At 42.3% G+C, this 17,032-nt stretch overlaps 1 protein-coding gene across 1 annotated transcript in view; it reads right to left on the bottom strand.

The window, feature by feature from the left end:
- Positions 1-465: 465 nt before the first annotated feature.
- The window catches only part of LOC138637711 (uncharacterized), a 64,616-nt gene continuing 48,049 nt past the window's right edge, over positions 466-17,032 (bottom strand). Inside the window, exons 5-6 of the mRNA XM_069726616.1 lie at positions 848-882; positions 466-651 (exon numbers count right to left, since the gene is read on the bottom strand). Coding sequence (XP_069582717.1) covers positions 466-651; positions 848-882 — 221 coding nt within the window. The remainder of the gene's footprint in view (positions 652-847; positions 883-17,032) is intronic.

The raw sequence follows: 17,032 nt of genomic DNA on the forward strand, positions 1-17,032 counted from the left end.
ATTCATGACAGCTGGGGAAATGGATTTGAGGAGATGTGAGGTAATAGGATCACGGGTGCAAGTAGTAAGGTGAGAAGTTTACTCTTGGATTTAGGAGGGAATGAAAAAGGTCAGAGATGTTTAGGATTTTTGGATAGTGTGGTAATGAGGATGTTGAAATAGCTTTCATTGATGAGGTGAAGGGCAGAATTCTATGCTTTAAGCATAAACTTATAATGGATGAAATCTTCTGCCAGATTGGATTTTCTCCACAGGCGTTCGGCGCACCTGGAGCACCGCTGTAGGAAATGTGTTTAGAGCATGTGCCAGGGTTGTTGCCATCTGTGCTGAGTTGTTCTATTTGTAGAAGGTGCAGCTTCATCCAGGGTACTCTACAATGTATCATTATAATGCTTCAGTGAAGAGCATGAAAGGGAAGGGATTTGGGCCAATGATGACTGCAAATTCTTCATAAGTTTCTGCGTGTTAATAGCATGTATATTTATATAAGTGACTGGTGTCCTGAGCTGGTTGACAATTCTTATCAGAGAATGAAAGAAGATTGTAGTCAGAGAGCGGGAGAGAGAAGTTAGCAAAATCATCCACTGAGCAGGCCCGGGAGAAGGTCAGGTCCAGCATATTTCCGTATTCATGTGAAGGAGAGTTAGTAAGCTGTGAAAGGCCAAAAGAGGAAGTTAGAGATAAAAGGTGAGTGGCAGATGAGGAGAGTGGGATCTCCAATTGGGATATTAAAGACCCCCATGATGAGGGTGGGGATGTCAGGATAGAAAATGTGGAAACCCGGTGGCAAAGTGATCCAAGAACTGATGGGAGGGGTCTAGAGGGGCAATACACAATTGCCACTCACAGTGAGAAAGGGTGGTAGAATCTGACAGTGTGGACCTAAAAGAAGGGAAAATACAGTTATGTCCATATATATTTGGACAGAGACAACATTTTTCTAATTTTGGTTATGGACATTACCACAATGAATTTTAACCCCTTTACCCCCAAGGGTGGTTTGCACGTTAATGACCAGGCCAATTTTTACAATTCTGACCACTGTCCCTTTATGAGGTTATAACTCCGAAACGCTTCAACGGATCCTGGTGATTCTGACATTGTTTTCTCGTGACATATTGTACTTCATGATAGTGGTAAAATTTCTTTGATAGTACCTGCGTTTATTTGTGAAAAAAACGGAAATTTGGCGAAAATTTTGAAAATTTCGCAATTTTCAAACTTTGAATTTTTATGCAATTAAATCACAGAGATATGTCACACAAAATACTTAATAAGTAACATTTCCCACATGTCTCCTTTACATCAGCATAATTTTGGAACCAATTTTTTTTTTTGTTAGGGAGTTATAAGGGTTAAAAGTTGACCAGCAATTTCTCATTTTTACAACACCATTTTTTTTTAGGGACCACGTCTCATTTGAAGTCATTTTGAGGGGTCTATATGATAGAAAATGCCCAAGTGTGACACCATTCTAAAAACTGCACCCCTCAAGGTGCTCAAAACCACATTCAAGAAGTTTATTAACCCTTCAGGTGTTTAATAGGAATTTTTGGAATGTTTAAATAAAAATGAACATTTAACTTTTTTACACAAAAAATTTACTTCAGCTCCAATTTGTTTTATTTTACCAAGGGTAACAGGAGAAATTGGACCCAAAAAGTTGTTGTCCAATTTGTCCTGAGTACGCTGATACCCCATATGTGGCAGTAAACCACTGTTTGGGCGCATGGGAGAGCTCGGAAGGGAAGGAGCGCTATTTGACTTTTCAATGCAAACTTGACAGGAATTGAGATGGGACGCCATGTTGCGTTTGGAGAGCCACTGATGTGCCTAAACATTGAAACCCCCCACAAGTGACACCATTTTGGAAAGTAGACCCCCTAAGGAACTTATCTGGATGTGTGGTGAGCACTTTGACCCACCAAGTGCTTCACAGAAGTTTATAATGCAGAACCGTAAAAATAAAAAATCATATTTTTTCACAAAAATTATATTTTTGCCCCCAATTTTTTATTTTTCCAAGGGTAAGAGAAGAAATTGGACCTCAAAAGTTGTTGTCCAATTTGTCCTGAGTACGCTGATACCCCATATGTGGCAGTAAACCACTGTTTGGGCGCATGGGAGAGCTCGGAAGGGAAGGAGCGCAGTTTGACTTTTCAATGCAAAATTGACAGAAATTGAGATGGGACGCCATGTTGCGTTTGGAGAGCCACTGATGTGCCTAAACATTGAAACCCCCCACAAGTGACACCATTTTGGAAAGTAGACCCCCTAAGGAACTTATCTAGAGGTGTGGTGAGCACTTTGACCCACCAAGTGCTTCACAGAAGTTTATAATGCAGAACCGTAAAAATAAAAAATCATATTTTTTCACAAAAATTATATTTTTGCCCCCAATTTTTTATTTTTCCAAGGGTAAGAGAAGAAATTGGACCTCAAAAGTTGTTGTCCAATTTGTCCCGAGTACGCTGATACCCCATATGTGGCAGTAAACCACTGTTTGGGCGCATGGGAGAGCTCGGAAGGGAAGGAGCGCCGTTTGACTTTTCAATGCAAAATTGACAGGAATTGAGATGGGACGCCATGTTGCGTTTGGAGAGCCACTGATGTGCCTAAACATTGAAACCCCCCACAAGTGACACCATTTTGGAAAGTAGACCCCCTAAGGAACTTATCTGGATGTGTGGTGAGCACTTTGACCCACCAAGGGCTTCACAGAAGTTTATAATGCAGAGCCATAAAAATAAAACAAAATTTTTTTCCCACAAAAATTATTTTTTAGCCCCCAGTTTTGTATTTTCCCTAGGGTAAGAGGAGAAATTGGACCACAAAAGTTGTTGTCCAATTTGTCCTGAGTACGCTGATACCCCATATGTGGGGGGGAACCACCGTTTGGGCGCATGGGAGGGTTCGGAAGGGAAGGAGCGCCATTTGGAATGCAGACTTAGATGGAATGGTCTGCAGGCGTCACATTGCGTTTGCAGAGCCCCTAATGTACCTAAACAGTAGAAACCCCCCACAAGTGACACCATTTTGGAAAGTAGACCCCCTAAGGAACTCATCTTGATGTGTTGTGAGAGCTTTGAACCCCCAAGTATTTCACTACAGTTTATAACGCAGAGCCATGCAAATAAAAAATATTTTTTTTTCCACAAAAATTATATTTTAGCCCCCAGTTTTGTATTTTTCCAAGGTTAGCAGGAGAAATTGGACCCTAAATGTTGTTGTCCAATTTGTCCTGAGTACGCTGATACCCGATATGTGGGGGGGAACCACCGTTTGGGCGCATGGGAGGGCTCGGAAGGGAAGGAGCATCATTTGGAATGCAGACTTAGATGGATTGGTCTGCAGGCGTCACATTGCGTTTGCAGAGCCCCTAATGTACCTAAACAGTAGAAACCCCCCACAAGTGACCCCATATTGGAAACTAGACCCCTCAATGAACTTATCTAGATGTGTTGTGAGAACTTTGAACCCCCAAGTGTTTCACTACAGTTTATAACGCAGAGCCGTGAAAATAAAAAATCTTTTTGTTTTCCCACAAAAATTATTTTTTAGCCCCCAGTTTTGTATTTTCCCAAGGGTAACAGGAGAAATTGGTCCACAAAAGTTGTTGTCCAATTTGTCCTGAGTACGCTGATACCCGATATGTGGGGGGGAACCACCGTTTGGGCGCATGGGAGGGCTCGGAAGGGAAGGAGCATCATTTGGAATGCAGACTTAGATGGATTGGTCTGCAGGCGTCACATTGCGTTTGCAGAGCCCCTAATGTACCTAAACAGTAGAAACCCCCCACAAGTGACCCCATATTGGAAACTAGACCCCTCAATGAACTTATCTAGATGTGTTGTGAGAACTTTGAACCCCCAAGTGTTTCACTACAGTTTATAACGCAGAGCCGTGAAAATAAAAAATCTTTTTGTTTTCCCACAAAAATTATTTTTTAGCCCCCAGTTTTGTATTTTCCCAAGGGTAACAGGAGAAATTGGTCCACAAAAGTTGTTGTCCAATTTGTCCTGAGTACGCTGATACCCCATATGTTGGGGTAAACCCCTGTTTGGGCACACAGGAGAGCTCGGAAGGGAAGGAGCACTGTTTTACTTTTTCAACGCAGAATTGGCTGGAATTGAGATCGGACGCCATGTCGTGTTTGGAGAGCCCCTGATGTGCCGAAACAGTGGAAACCCCCCAATTATAACTGAAACCCTAATCTAAACACACCCCTAACCCTAATTCCAACGGTAACCCTAACCACACCTCTAACCCTGACACACCCCTAACCCTAATCCCAACCCTATTCCCAACTGTAAATGTAATCTAAACCCTAACCCTAACTTTAGCCCCAACCCTAACTGTAGCCCCAACCCTAACCCTAACCCTAATCCTAGCCCTAACCCTAGCCCTAACCCTAACCCTAGCCCTAACCCTAGCCCTAACCCTAGCCCTAACCCTAGCCCTAACCCTAGCCCTAGCCCTAGCCCTAACCCTAGCCCTAACCCTAGCCCTAACCCTAGCCCTAACCCTAGCCCTAACCCTAACCCTAGCCCTAACCCTAGCCCTAACCCTAGCCCTAACCCTAGCCCTAGCCCTAACCCTAGCCCTAACCCTAGCCCTAATGGGAAAATGGAAATAAATACATTTTTTTTTATTTTTCCCTAACTAAGGGGGTGATGAAGGGGGGTTTGATTTACTTTTATAGCGAGTTTTTTAGCGGATTTTTATGATTGGCAGCCGTCACACACTGAAAGACCCTTTTTATTGCAAAAAATATTTTTTGCAATACCACATTTTGAGAGCTATAATTTTTCCATATTTTGGTCCACAGAGTCATGTGAGGTCTTGTTTTTTGCGGGACGAGTTGACGTTTTTATTGAAAACATTTTTGGGCACGTGACATTTTTTTATCGCTTTTTATTCCGATTTTTGTGAGGAAGAATGACCAAAAGCCAGCTATTCATGAATTTCTATTGGGGGAGGCGTTTATACCGTTCCGCGTTTGGTAAAATTGATAAATCAGTTTTATTCTTCGGGTCAGTACGATTACAGCGATACCTCATTTATATAATTTTTTTATGGTTTGGTGCTTTTATACGATAAAAACTATTTTACAGAAAAAATAATTATTTTTGCATCGCTTTATTCTCAGGACTATAACTTTTTTATTTTTTTGCTGATGATGCTGTATGGCGGCTCTTTTTTTGCGGGACAATATGACGCTTTCAGCGGTACCATGGTTATTTATATCTGTCCTTTTGATCGCGTGTTATTCCACTTTTTGTTCGGCGGTATGATAATAAAGCGTTGTTTTTTGCCTCGTTTTTTTTTTTTTTTTCTTACGGTGTTTACTGAAGGGGTTAACTAGTGGGCCAGTTTTATAGGTCGGGCCGTTACGGACGCGGCGATACTAAATATGTGTACTTTTATTGGTTTTTTTTTTTTATTTAGATGAAGAAATGTATTTATGGGAATAATATTTTTTTTTTTTTTTCATTATTTTGGAATATTTTTTTTTATTTTTTTTACACATTTGGAAATTTTTTTTTTTACTTTTTTACTTTGTCCCAGGGGGGGACATCACAGATCAGTGATCTGACAGTTTGCACAGCACTCTGTCAGATCACTGATCTGATAGGAGTGCAGGCTGCTTCACAGTGCCTGCTCTGAGCAGGCTCTGTGAAGCCACCTCCCTCCCTGCAGGACCCGGATCCGCGGCCATCTTGGATCCGGGGCTCGAGCAGGGAGGGAGGTGAGAAGACCCTCGCAGCAACGCGATCACATCGCGTTGCTGCGGGGGGCTCAGGGAAGCCCGCAGGGAGCCCCCTCCCTGCGCGGTGCTTCCCTGTACCGCCGGCACATCGCGATCATCTTTGATCGCGGTGTGCCAGGGGTTAATGTGCCGGGGGCGGTCCGTGACCGCTCCTGGCACATAGTGCCGGATGTCAGCTGCGATAAGCAGCTGACACCCGGCCGCGATCGGCCGCGCTCCCCCCGTGAGCGCGGCCGATCGGCTATGACGTACTATCCCGTCCAGGGTCAGATAAGCCCAGGGCACCTCGACGGGATAGTACATCTAAGGTCACAGAGGGGTTAAACAAAGAAAGTCAGATGCAGTTGAAGTTCAGACTTTCAGCTTTCATTTGGGGGTATCCACATTAAAATTGGATGAAGGGTTTAGGAGTTTCAGCTCCTTAACATGTGCCACCCTGTTTTTAAAGGGATCAAAAGTAATTGGACAATTGACTCCAAGGCTATTACATAGACAGGTGTAGGCAATCCCTTCATTATGTCATTCTCAATTAAGCAGATAAAAGGCCTGGAGTTGATTTGAGGTGTGGTGCATGCGTTTGGAAGGTTTTGCTGTGAAGTAAACATGCGGTCAAAGGAGCTCTCCGTGCAGGTGAAACAAGCCATCCTTAAGCTGCGAAAACAGAAAAAAACCGTCCGAGAAATTGCTACAATATTAGGAGTGGCAAAATCTACAGTTTGGTACATCCTGACAAAGAAAGAAAGCACTGGTGAACTCATCAGTGCAAAAAGACCTGGGCGCCCACGGATGACAACAGTGGTGGATGATCGCAGAATAATCTCCATGTTTAAGAGAAACCCCTTCACAACAGCCAACCAAGTGAACAACACTCTCCAGGAGGTCGGCGTATCAATATCCAAATCTACCATAAAGAGAAGACTGCATGAAAGTAAATACAGAGGGTTCAGTGCACGGTGCAAGCCACTCATAAGCATCAAGAATAAAAAGGCTAGACTGGACTTTGCTAAAAAAACATCTAAAAAAGCCAGCACAGTTCTGGAAGAACATTCTTTGGAATTATGGAAAGAGAAAAGTATGGCGAAGGTGTGGTACAGCTCATGATCCAAATCATACCACATCATCTGTAAAACACGGCGGAGGCAGTGTAATGGCTTGGGCATTCATGGCTGCCAGTGGCACTGGATCACTAGTGTTAATTGATGATGTGACACAGGACAGAAGCAGCCGAATTAATTCTGAGGTATTCAGAGACATACCGTGTGCTCAGATCCAGCCAAATGAAGCCAAACTGATTGGTCGTCGTTTCATACTACAGATGGACAATGACCCAAAACATAAAGCCAAAGCAACCCAGGAGTTTATTAACCCATTATCTACCAATGTCCTTTTTTGGGGACACCTAATCTTTAGCTTCCAGCAACTAAGATTGTATCATTTTTATAATTAAGTCCAATTTTTTGTGTTGTGTTTGTAAAATGAATGTTGACAAAATAGGAAATCATGTCATTGTCATTTTTAATTGAATATTGGGATGCCCTTTTCTGAAAAATCCGTACTTGAAAAAATTTAGCAAATTTTGTTTCTGATTCATTAGGACCCAAATCATTAAAAACCTGTCATTAAAAACTTCAGACAGAATGGCCCACAAACAAACAGCAACTGAAAACCACCATAGTGAAGGCCTGGCAGAGCATCAAAAAGGAGGAAACGCAGCGTCTGGTGATGTCCATGAGTTCAAGACTTCAGGCAGTCATTGCCAACAAAGGGTCTTCAACCAAGTGCTAAAAATGAACATTTTATTTAAAATGATTGAATCTGTCCAATTACTTTTGGTCCCTTTAAAAACAGGGTGGCACATGTTAAGGTGCTGAAACTCCTAATCCCTTCATTCAATTTTAATGTGGATCCCCTCAAATGAAAGCTAAAAGTCTGAACTTCAACTGCATCTGAATTGTTTTGTTTAAAATTCATTGTGGTAATGTCTATAACCAAAATTAGAAAAATGTTGTCTCTATCCAAATATATATGGACCTAACTGTAAGTGAGGGTACTGGGGGGATAACCTGAAAAGTACTTTTTGGTTGATAAGAGCGAACCTACACCTCCACATTGTCGGCTGTCAGGTCTGGGAGTATGTGAAAAATGTAGTCCACCATACGAAAGCAGCAGCGGTGGTGTCTCACTCCTGGATCTAGGTTTCAGTAAGAGCCAGAACGCTAAGGGAATTTGTACATAGGAGGGGAGAGAGGAGATGATATGGATGGAGTCCAAAGAAATTATGCAAAGACGTTGGATGTGAGTGAATGCAGCAGCCTGAATATAGGTAAAATGGTAAAGCTGAAAACGTCATCTTGTCCTGCGAAAATTAGTAGCTCTCCCAAATCCAAATGCACCCCTGCATTCTGAGCCCCACAGTGTTCCTAAACTACATTTAGCATCCACATATTTGGCATTTCTGTAGCGATGAGACCCCACTTAATTTACTTTTGTATGTTTCCAGAAACACGGGCTTTGTGTATGGAGCCCACAAACTATTCTACCATAATTTGTTCTCCAAGATTCAAATTGTACTCCTTCCCACCCGAGTCTCGCTCTGTGGCTAAGCAGTACGGTACAGTCACATGTGGGGTATTTCCACATTCAAAAGAAGTTGTGTACATATTTTGGTGCCATTTTTACACAATTCTCCATGTGAAAATATAGCATTTGGCTTTACAACAACATTTTTGTGGTAAAAATGTAATTATTTTTTCTTCACTGCCCAATGATAGAAAATTCTGTGTACAATAAGAGGTCAGTTAACACTAATATTTTAAATATGAAAAATATGAATCACATAACACTTAACTGGGTTGTCCTTAAAACTAAATGCCATGGATACAAATTTGTAATGTTCCTGCTGCTGCAGTGTCAACTTTCTGCTGCTTTCCTAGAGCTTTTTTTGTTGATTGGACTGCAACTACCTCCCCATCACTGGCCTTGATGGTGATTTGCGATCGACCTTGGCATAACTGGTGAGACCTTGTTTTTTTACACTGGAGATTAAAAGAGCAATAGAGAGGTATGTGCATCAAAAGGTAATTAATGTTTATAATGTTAATTTTAAGCTTTTCCTTCAATAGTTGCAATTCATTCTCTTCATAGTAACAATAGCGTAGATTTATACAGCATGTGGCTTAAACACATTTTTAATATTGGTTATAAAAAAGCTGATCATGCAAAATGGAGTTGATAGCTGATTTTTAGTCTGATCACATTGTTGATTCTCTAAATAATTTAAGTGACCATTTCATTTTAAATTGGGTTCAAACAGTCAGACGCCTTTTTTATGTATTGAATCCTTAAAAAAGTAACAATAAAGGTTTGTTCACATGTCAGATTTTTTTGTGGAAATGTTTCCAACTGTTCCATAAATATTTCTATTAATTTGCAAAAGTTACCTGCTGAAACATAACCATTTAGATAGATGGATGGATTTTAAATTGCAGGAATTTGGTTAACCCCTTTACACCATAAGCCTGTTTTCACTTTCATGACCAGGCCAAATTGTACAATTCTGATCAGTGTCACTTTATGAGGTAATAACTCTGGAACGCTTCAACGAATCTCTTTGATTATGAGATTTTTTTGTGTGACAAATTGTACATCATGATAGTGGTAAAATTTCTTCGATATGACTTGCGTTTATTTGGGAAAAAATCAGAAATTTGGTGAAAATGTATAAGTCTTTAAATCAGAGGGATATGTCACGCAAAATAGTAAATAACATTTCCTATATGTCTACTTTATATCAAGACAGTTGACCATTGATTTCAAATTTTTCGAACAAAATTTACAAAACCTTTTTTTAGGGATCACATCACATTTAAAGCGACTTTGAGGGGCCTATATGACATAAAATACACAAAAGTGACATCACTCTAAAAACTGCACCCCTCAAGGTGCTCAAAACCACAGTCAAGAAGTTTATTAACCCTTCAGGTGCTTCACAGGGACTGAAGCAATAGGGAAGGAAAAAAATTAACATTTAACTTATTTTCACAAAAATTTTACTTTAGACAATTTTTTTAATTTTCACAAGAGTAAGAGGAGAAAACGGACCCCAAAAATTGCAGGGAAAACCCCTGTTTGGGCTCGCTGCAGGGTTCAGAAGGGAAGGAGCGCTGCTTGACTTTTTGAACAAAAAATTGGATGGAGTCAAGAGCGGATGCCATGTCGCATTTGGAGAGACCCTGAGGTACCTAAACAGTGGAAACCCCACACAAGTGACCCTTTTTGTAAATTAGATCCCCCAAGGAATTTATGTAAATCTGTGGTGTGCACCTTGAACTCTCCAAGTGCTTCACAGAAAATTATAACATTGAGTCATAAAAATAAAAAAATAGTAACATAGTAACATAGTTAGTAAGGCTGAAAAAAGACATTTGTCCATCAAGTTCAGCCTATTTTCCATCATAATAAATCCCCAGATCTACGTCCTTCTACAGAACCTAATATTTCAACAAAAACTTTATTTTAGCTTCAAATTTTTATATTTTTACAAGGGTAACAGGAGAAAGTAGACCCCACAATCTGTTGTGCAAGTTATCCTGATACCATATATGTGGAGGAAAACTACTGTTTGGGAGCATGGCAGGGCTTGGACATGAAGGAGTGACATTTTAGAATGCAGGCTTTGAGGGAATGGTCTGCAAGCATCATGTCGCATTTGAAGAGCCCCTGATGTGCCTAAACAGTGGAAAACCCCCACCAGTAACCCCATTTTGGAATTGATCTAGGGTTTTCTGCTATTGAAATTCTATAATATTGTGGGATACATAAATTGGGTAGAGTGCATCAGGTTGGCACACGTGAGTTGTGTAGTGTGCATCAGGTTGGCACATGTGAGTTGTGTAGTGTACGTCAGGTTGGCATGCGTGAGTTGTGTAGTATACATCATGTTGGCATGCATGAGTTGTGTAGTGTACAACAGGTTGGCATACATGAGTTGTGTAAGTAAAAAATGAATAATTTAGTAGTCCATGGATGTGCTGTACAGTTTGAAGCATTTTTTATACACAGGCCAGATTTGTCGTGGTAGGTGTCACATTGATAAGTGGTGTCCTTGCGTATCACCCTTCTGTAACACACTTGTCATCTCTTTTGCGGACTTCCTTTCTTTGTGACCTGAGTGACCTTCCTTGGGAAATGTTGGCATGGTACGATATGAGCACCTTCATTTCCAGAAGTACGGATGATTGCTCCTTCCTGAATTCCAAATATTAGGGTCTTGATCAATCCCTCCTGGAACTGAAGGTATGACGTATCGCTCTTGCCTGCACATTGTGATAGCACGTAAGCATTGTACATTGCCATATGTACGATGTGCATGGCCAGCTTCTTATACCAAACCTTGGCTTTTCTCATGGCACTGTATTGCTGGTGGACTTTGTCAGAGACATAAACTCCCCCAATGTTCTTGTTGTACCCCAGTACATAGTCTGGTTTGGTGACCTGTGTAGAGGTACCTCGTACAGCAGTGGGAGTCTGCTATCACCATGTAAGGTGATCAAGAAAAGGATATTCCTCTTGTACTTGAACCACCAGCAGGTTGTTGCTAGATTACACTCTGCTTTCATCCTTTCTGAGTAGCTGTTCAATTAGCGACTTAGGGTGGCCTCACTGATTTTGCGGACAGTACCACATGCTGTGGTAGCTCATACAGAGAGGGACTTGAAGAGTGCGATGCTGGTTTAAAAGTTATCTAAATAGAGGTGATACCATTGATCCAGCAGTGGATGCACGAATTCCACACAATTTTCCCACGTACTCCCAGGACAGAGGAACATTCAGGGGTTTCAATCTGAGTGTCCTTCCCTTCATAAACTCTAAATCTGTGGGTGTACTTTGAGGTACTCTTGCATAGCTTGTGCAGTTTAATTCCATACCTGGCCCTCTTACTGGGCAAGTATTGTCAGAATTTGAGCCTTGAAATGTATTAGGGACTAATCCACGCAGATGTCCCTTTGGGTAACGCACACCTCAGCAAACTTGTTGCTGAAGTACACATTGACCGGCCAAACTTTGAAAAGACGATCAGAGTTGGGGTCATCTCCTGGAGGACATTGGGCATTATCATTATAATGCAAAAATGTTTGGATTCCCTCAAATCTTTTACTGGTTATAGCCATTTGGAATAGTGGAGCATTGTTTAACCTCTTTCTGACCTCGGACGGGATAGCACGTCCGAGGTCAGATACCGCACTTTGATGCAAGGCTCCGGCGGTGAGCCCGCATCAAAGCTGGGACATGTCAGCTGTTTTGAACAGCTGACATGTGCCCACAATAGCGGCGGGTGAAATCGCGATTCACCTGCCGCTATTAACTAGTTAAATGCCGCTGTCAAATGCTGACAGCAGCATTTAACCGGAGCTTCCGGCTGGGCGGCCGGAAATGAGCGCATCGCCGACCCCATCACATGATCGGGGGTCAGCGATGCGTCAGAATGGTAACCATAGAGGTCCTTGAGACCTCTATGGTTACTGATGCCGGCCTGCTGTGAGCGCCCCCTGTGGTCGGCGCTCATAGCACACCTGCATTTCTGCTGCATAGCAGCGATCTAATGATCGCTGCTATGTAGCAGAGCCGATCAAGTTGTGCCAGCTTCTAGCCTCCCATGGAGGCTATTGAAGCATGGCAAAAGTTAAAAAAAGTTAAAAAAATTAAAAAAATATAAAAGTTTAAATCACCCCCCTTTCGCACCATTCAAAATAAGTCAATAGAAAAAAATCAAACCTACACATATTTGATATCGCCGCATTCAGAATCGCCCAATCTATCAATAAAAAAAAGGACTGATCACTAAACGGCGTAGCGTGAAAAAAATTAGAAACGCCAGAATTACTTTTTTTGGTCGCCGCGACATTGCATTAAAATGCAATAACGGGCGATCAAAAGAACGTATCTGCACCAAAATGCTATCATTAAAAACGACAGCTCAGCATGCAAAAAATAAGCCCTCAACCGACCTCAGATCATGAAAAATGGAGACGCTACGGGTATCGGAAAATGGCGCAATTTTTTTTTCCAGCAAAGTTTGGAATTTTTTTTCACCACTTAGATAAAAAATAACCTAGACATGTTAGGTGTCTATTAATTTATAGCTATAGGATGCACATTTGGAGTGGTGCAAAGGGGGGAGAAAAATAGTTATGGGCAAAAAAGTCTCTGAAAACAGCAAGCACGATTGCGGATCAGTGATTTGTGTCACTTATCAGCACTCGGGGGCTGCAGGATGCATGAAAAAGAAATAACCTGCCAAATATCAAGTGATCAGCGCTCAACGGCAGAAGGGGGATTGGGTTGGATTAGGAAAGATCAGGAATGGATCAGGGAAAAATCAATCAGAAACATCTTTCTTCAGCAGCACCAGCAGTGATGGCACCGGCTTGAATAGGTCTGTGGCACCACAAGGCTCAGCACACCTCACAGAGAGACACAGTGACTCCCCTGTACACATCCACCGCTAGAGAGAGGAAATAAAGGGAGGTCACTGTGGGATCAAAATGTATTTGTGCACACTGATAGCTGTAATCAATGTCATCATCCGGTTTCATCAGTCAGAGCTGACCCTGGTGACGCCATGGTTGCTAGGCTCCAGTCTTGTACAGCACCGATCATAAGCTGGACATCAGTGTTGCAGGCAATTTTATTTCCTGAAACACTGAAGGCACTGTAATTGGCTGTTCAGAATTGAACAGCCTATCACAGCGATGGTATTTGCACGGAGGTATTGCCACTCCCAATACTAAAACTCAGCAGGCATCTTAATGTGATCAACGTGACTTGTCACATTACAGATGTAACATATACATACGTCCAAGGTCGATAAGCATGTACCATCCTGGAAGGTCCTTTTCTAATCTGAGTAAAATTGCAAAGTGCTTGTAAAAGCAAGCAGCTTTGCAATTTACCTCTTAGGCCAGAGTCACACATGCAAGAAACACGTCCGTGTCTCGCATGTGAAAAGCAAGCTCTGGCGCCGGCACTTCGGAGCGGAGCGTGCGGCCGCATAGCAACACATGGAGCCGCACGCTCCGCTCCCAAGTGCCGGCCCCAGAGCTTGCTTTTCACATGCGAGACACGGATGTGTTTCTCGCATGTGTGACTCCGGCCTTATAAATCCTCTCCGTTCTCAGGAACAGGCTAATTTTTAATTTGTGCTGTTTATTGCCTAGGTTACTAGGCACATCTGCAGTTTTTCGATGGTGTCTAGTCTCCTAAACAAAGAGCACAGCTCTTACAAACTCCTTGCTTGCTGTACAATTTGCAACTACTTCTCTATAGCTTGCCAAAATACAATGTGTTCAGCTTGAGTGTCTCCTCCAATGCTGAAGAGGTAAAGCTGCTTCTGTTAGGAGCAAACAAGAGTGCATGTTCAGACTAGTGACTCAGACATGCCGCTGGTCTGATATTTCAATCTCCAAAAGTGCAATGCACCTGGCAAGCAGAAAGCCAGGGGGCTTAGGAGCTGAGCACTCCTGAAACATAGTGAAACAACCACTATAGGGTATATGTGAATATACTGTAAAACTTTTCTCTTACACTTATTAAAAACAGGACAGAAAAGAAAGACGTGGCAGCTGTTCTGTTTTTATTAAAAAGAAGCGGAACGTAATAAAGATAAACATTTTGACTTCCCATTTTTGTCCATCATTCAAAACTCATTAAATTCCTTGTCAGTATGTTTCATTTCACATTAATGTAATTGGTAGAATTGTATTTCCCCTGTACATGTTGGGTATTTTTTAAGTCATAAAATGGCAAATGTTGTGATTTTATAATGCATACGGTAGGGTTTTTCTCCGCAGAATTGTTTTTCATGAAATAAGGAAAATTGAATTGAATGAAGAGTAACCTGAAACAGTTTGTGATTTTAAGACACACATACAACAAAAGTTCAAATGTTGAAGAATAGTTTTTCTCAATTAAAATAAATATTTGTTGGGATTACCATTTGCCTTCAGAGCAGCATCTTCTTGTAGGTACAGTTGCATACAGTTTTTAAAGGAACTATCCAGGGAGGTTGTTCCAGACATCTTGGAGAGCTAACCACAAATCTGTTGATGTAAGCTTTCAGCAAAGCATTCTGTTCCTTCATATAATCAAAGACATACTTGATGATGTTAAAATCAGGGCTCTGTGGGGACCATATTATGACTTCTAGGACTCCTTGTTCTTTTTTCCACTGAAAGTAATTCTTAATGACATTTGCTGTATGTTTTGTGTTGTCATGTTGCAAAGTAAATTTCGAGTCAATCAGACATCATCTATCTGGGATTACAGTGGGGGAAATAAGTATTTGATCCCATGCTGATTTTGTAAGTTTGGCCACTGACAAAGACATGAGAAGTCTATAATTTTAAGGGTAGGTTAATTTTAACAAATCCTGAGTGACAACCTCCTTCCTTCCTCCAGGGCATTAAAAATGGGTCGTGGTTGGGTCTTCCAGCAAGACAATTACCCAAAACATACAGCCAAAGCAACAAAGGAGTGGCTCAAAAAGAAGCACATTAATGTCATGGAGTAGCCTAGCCAGTCTCCAGACCTTAATCCCATAGAAAACTTATGGAGGGAGTTGAAGCCCCGAGTTGCCAAGCAACAGCCTCAAAGTCTTAATGATTTAGAGACGATCTGCAAAGAGGAGTGGACCAAAATTCCTCCTGACATGTGCGCAAACCTCATAATCAACTACAAAAAAGTCTGACTGCTGTGCTTGCCAACAAGGGTTTTGCCACCAAGTATTAAGTCTTGTTTGTCAAAGGGGTAAAATACTTATTTCTCACTGCAAAATGCAAATACATTTATATAATGTATACAATGGGATTTTCTGGATTTTATTTTTGATATTCTATCTCTCAATGTTAAAAATAACCTACCCTTAAAATTATAGACTGTTCATGTCTTTGTCAGTGGGCAAACTTAGAAAATCAGCAAAGATTAAATACTTATTTCACTCACTGTGCATAAAAAGAGAAGGATTTCCACAAGCTCACATCCACAGAACTGTGGTTAATTCTTCAGGATGGTTGGACCAATTTGCATAAGTTTTTTAAGGAACTCAGCAGTGTGATGTACCTAGAAGATTTGATACTGTTTTGAATGCAAAGGAGGGATATTCCAAATATTGGCTTAATTTAACCCCTTAGCGACCGCCGATACGCCTTTTAACGGCGGCCGCTAAGGGTACTTAAACCACAGCGCCGTTAATTAACGGCGCTGTGGAAAAAGTAAATAGCGCCCCCCAGAGTCGGATTTTCTCCGGGGTTTCGGCTGCCGGGGGTAGCCGAGACCCCAGAGAACATGATTCGAGGGGTTTTTAACCCACCCCGCATTTGCGATCGCCGGTAATTAACCGTTTACCGGCGATCGCAAAAAAACAAAAACGCAATCTCTTTTTAATTTCTCTATCCTCCGATCGCACATCGGAGGATAGAGAAAAGGGGTCCCAGGTAGCCCCCCAATACTTACCTATCTCCCCCGATGCTCCTCGTGGCTCCCGGTGGGCGCCGCCATCTTGAAAATGGCGGGCGCATGCGCAGTGCGCCTGCCGGCCGGCCCCGCAACTATCTTTGGGGTCTCGGCTGCCGGGGGTAGCCGAGACCCCAAAGAGCATGATCGGGGGTCGGTTTTAGCGACCCCTGTTTTGCGATCGCCGGTAATTAACTGTTTACCGGCGACCGCAAAAAAAAAAGTCAAAGTGTAATTCTCTGTCCTCTGATGTGATCGCACATCAGAGGACAGAGAAATAGGGGGATTCGGGGACCCTATCATACTCACCTGTGTCCCTGGATCCTCCTGCTGCTCCTCCTGGCCGCCGGCATCTTCTGGGCAAAAGAAAATGGCGGGCGCATGTGCAGTGCGCCCGCCATCTGTCTCCATCTGCCGGCTGGCAGGAGAAGAGCAGTTGGGGCTAAAATTAGGGTTAGGGGTAGGGTTAGGGGTAGCGTTAGGGGTAGGGTTAGGGGTAGGGTTAGGGGTAGGGGTAGGGTTAGGGTTAGGGGTAGGGTTAGGGTTAGGGCTAGGGTTAGGGCTAGGGGTAGGGTTAGGGTTAGGGGTAGGGTTAGGGGTAGGGTTAGGGTTAGGGCTAGGGTTAGGGCTAGGGTTAGGGCTAGGGCTAGGGTTAGGGGTAGGGTTAGGGCTAGGGGTAGGGTTAGGGGTAGGGTTAGGGCTAGGGTTAGGGTTAGGGCTAAATTTAGGGTTAGGGTTGGGGCTAATTTTAGA

Source organism: Ranitomeya imitator, chromosome 5 (genome assembly GCF_032444005.1).
Source record: "Ranitomeya imitator isolate aRanImi1 chromosome 5, aRanImi1.pri, whole genome shotgun sequence".
Taxonomy (NCBI): domain Eukaryota; kingdom Metazoa; phylum Chordata; class Amphibia; order Anura; family Dendrobatidae; genus Ranitomeya; species Ranitomeya imitator.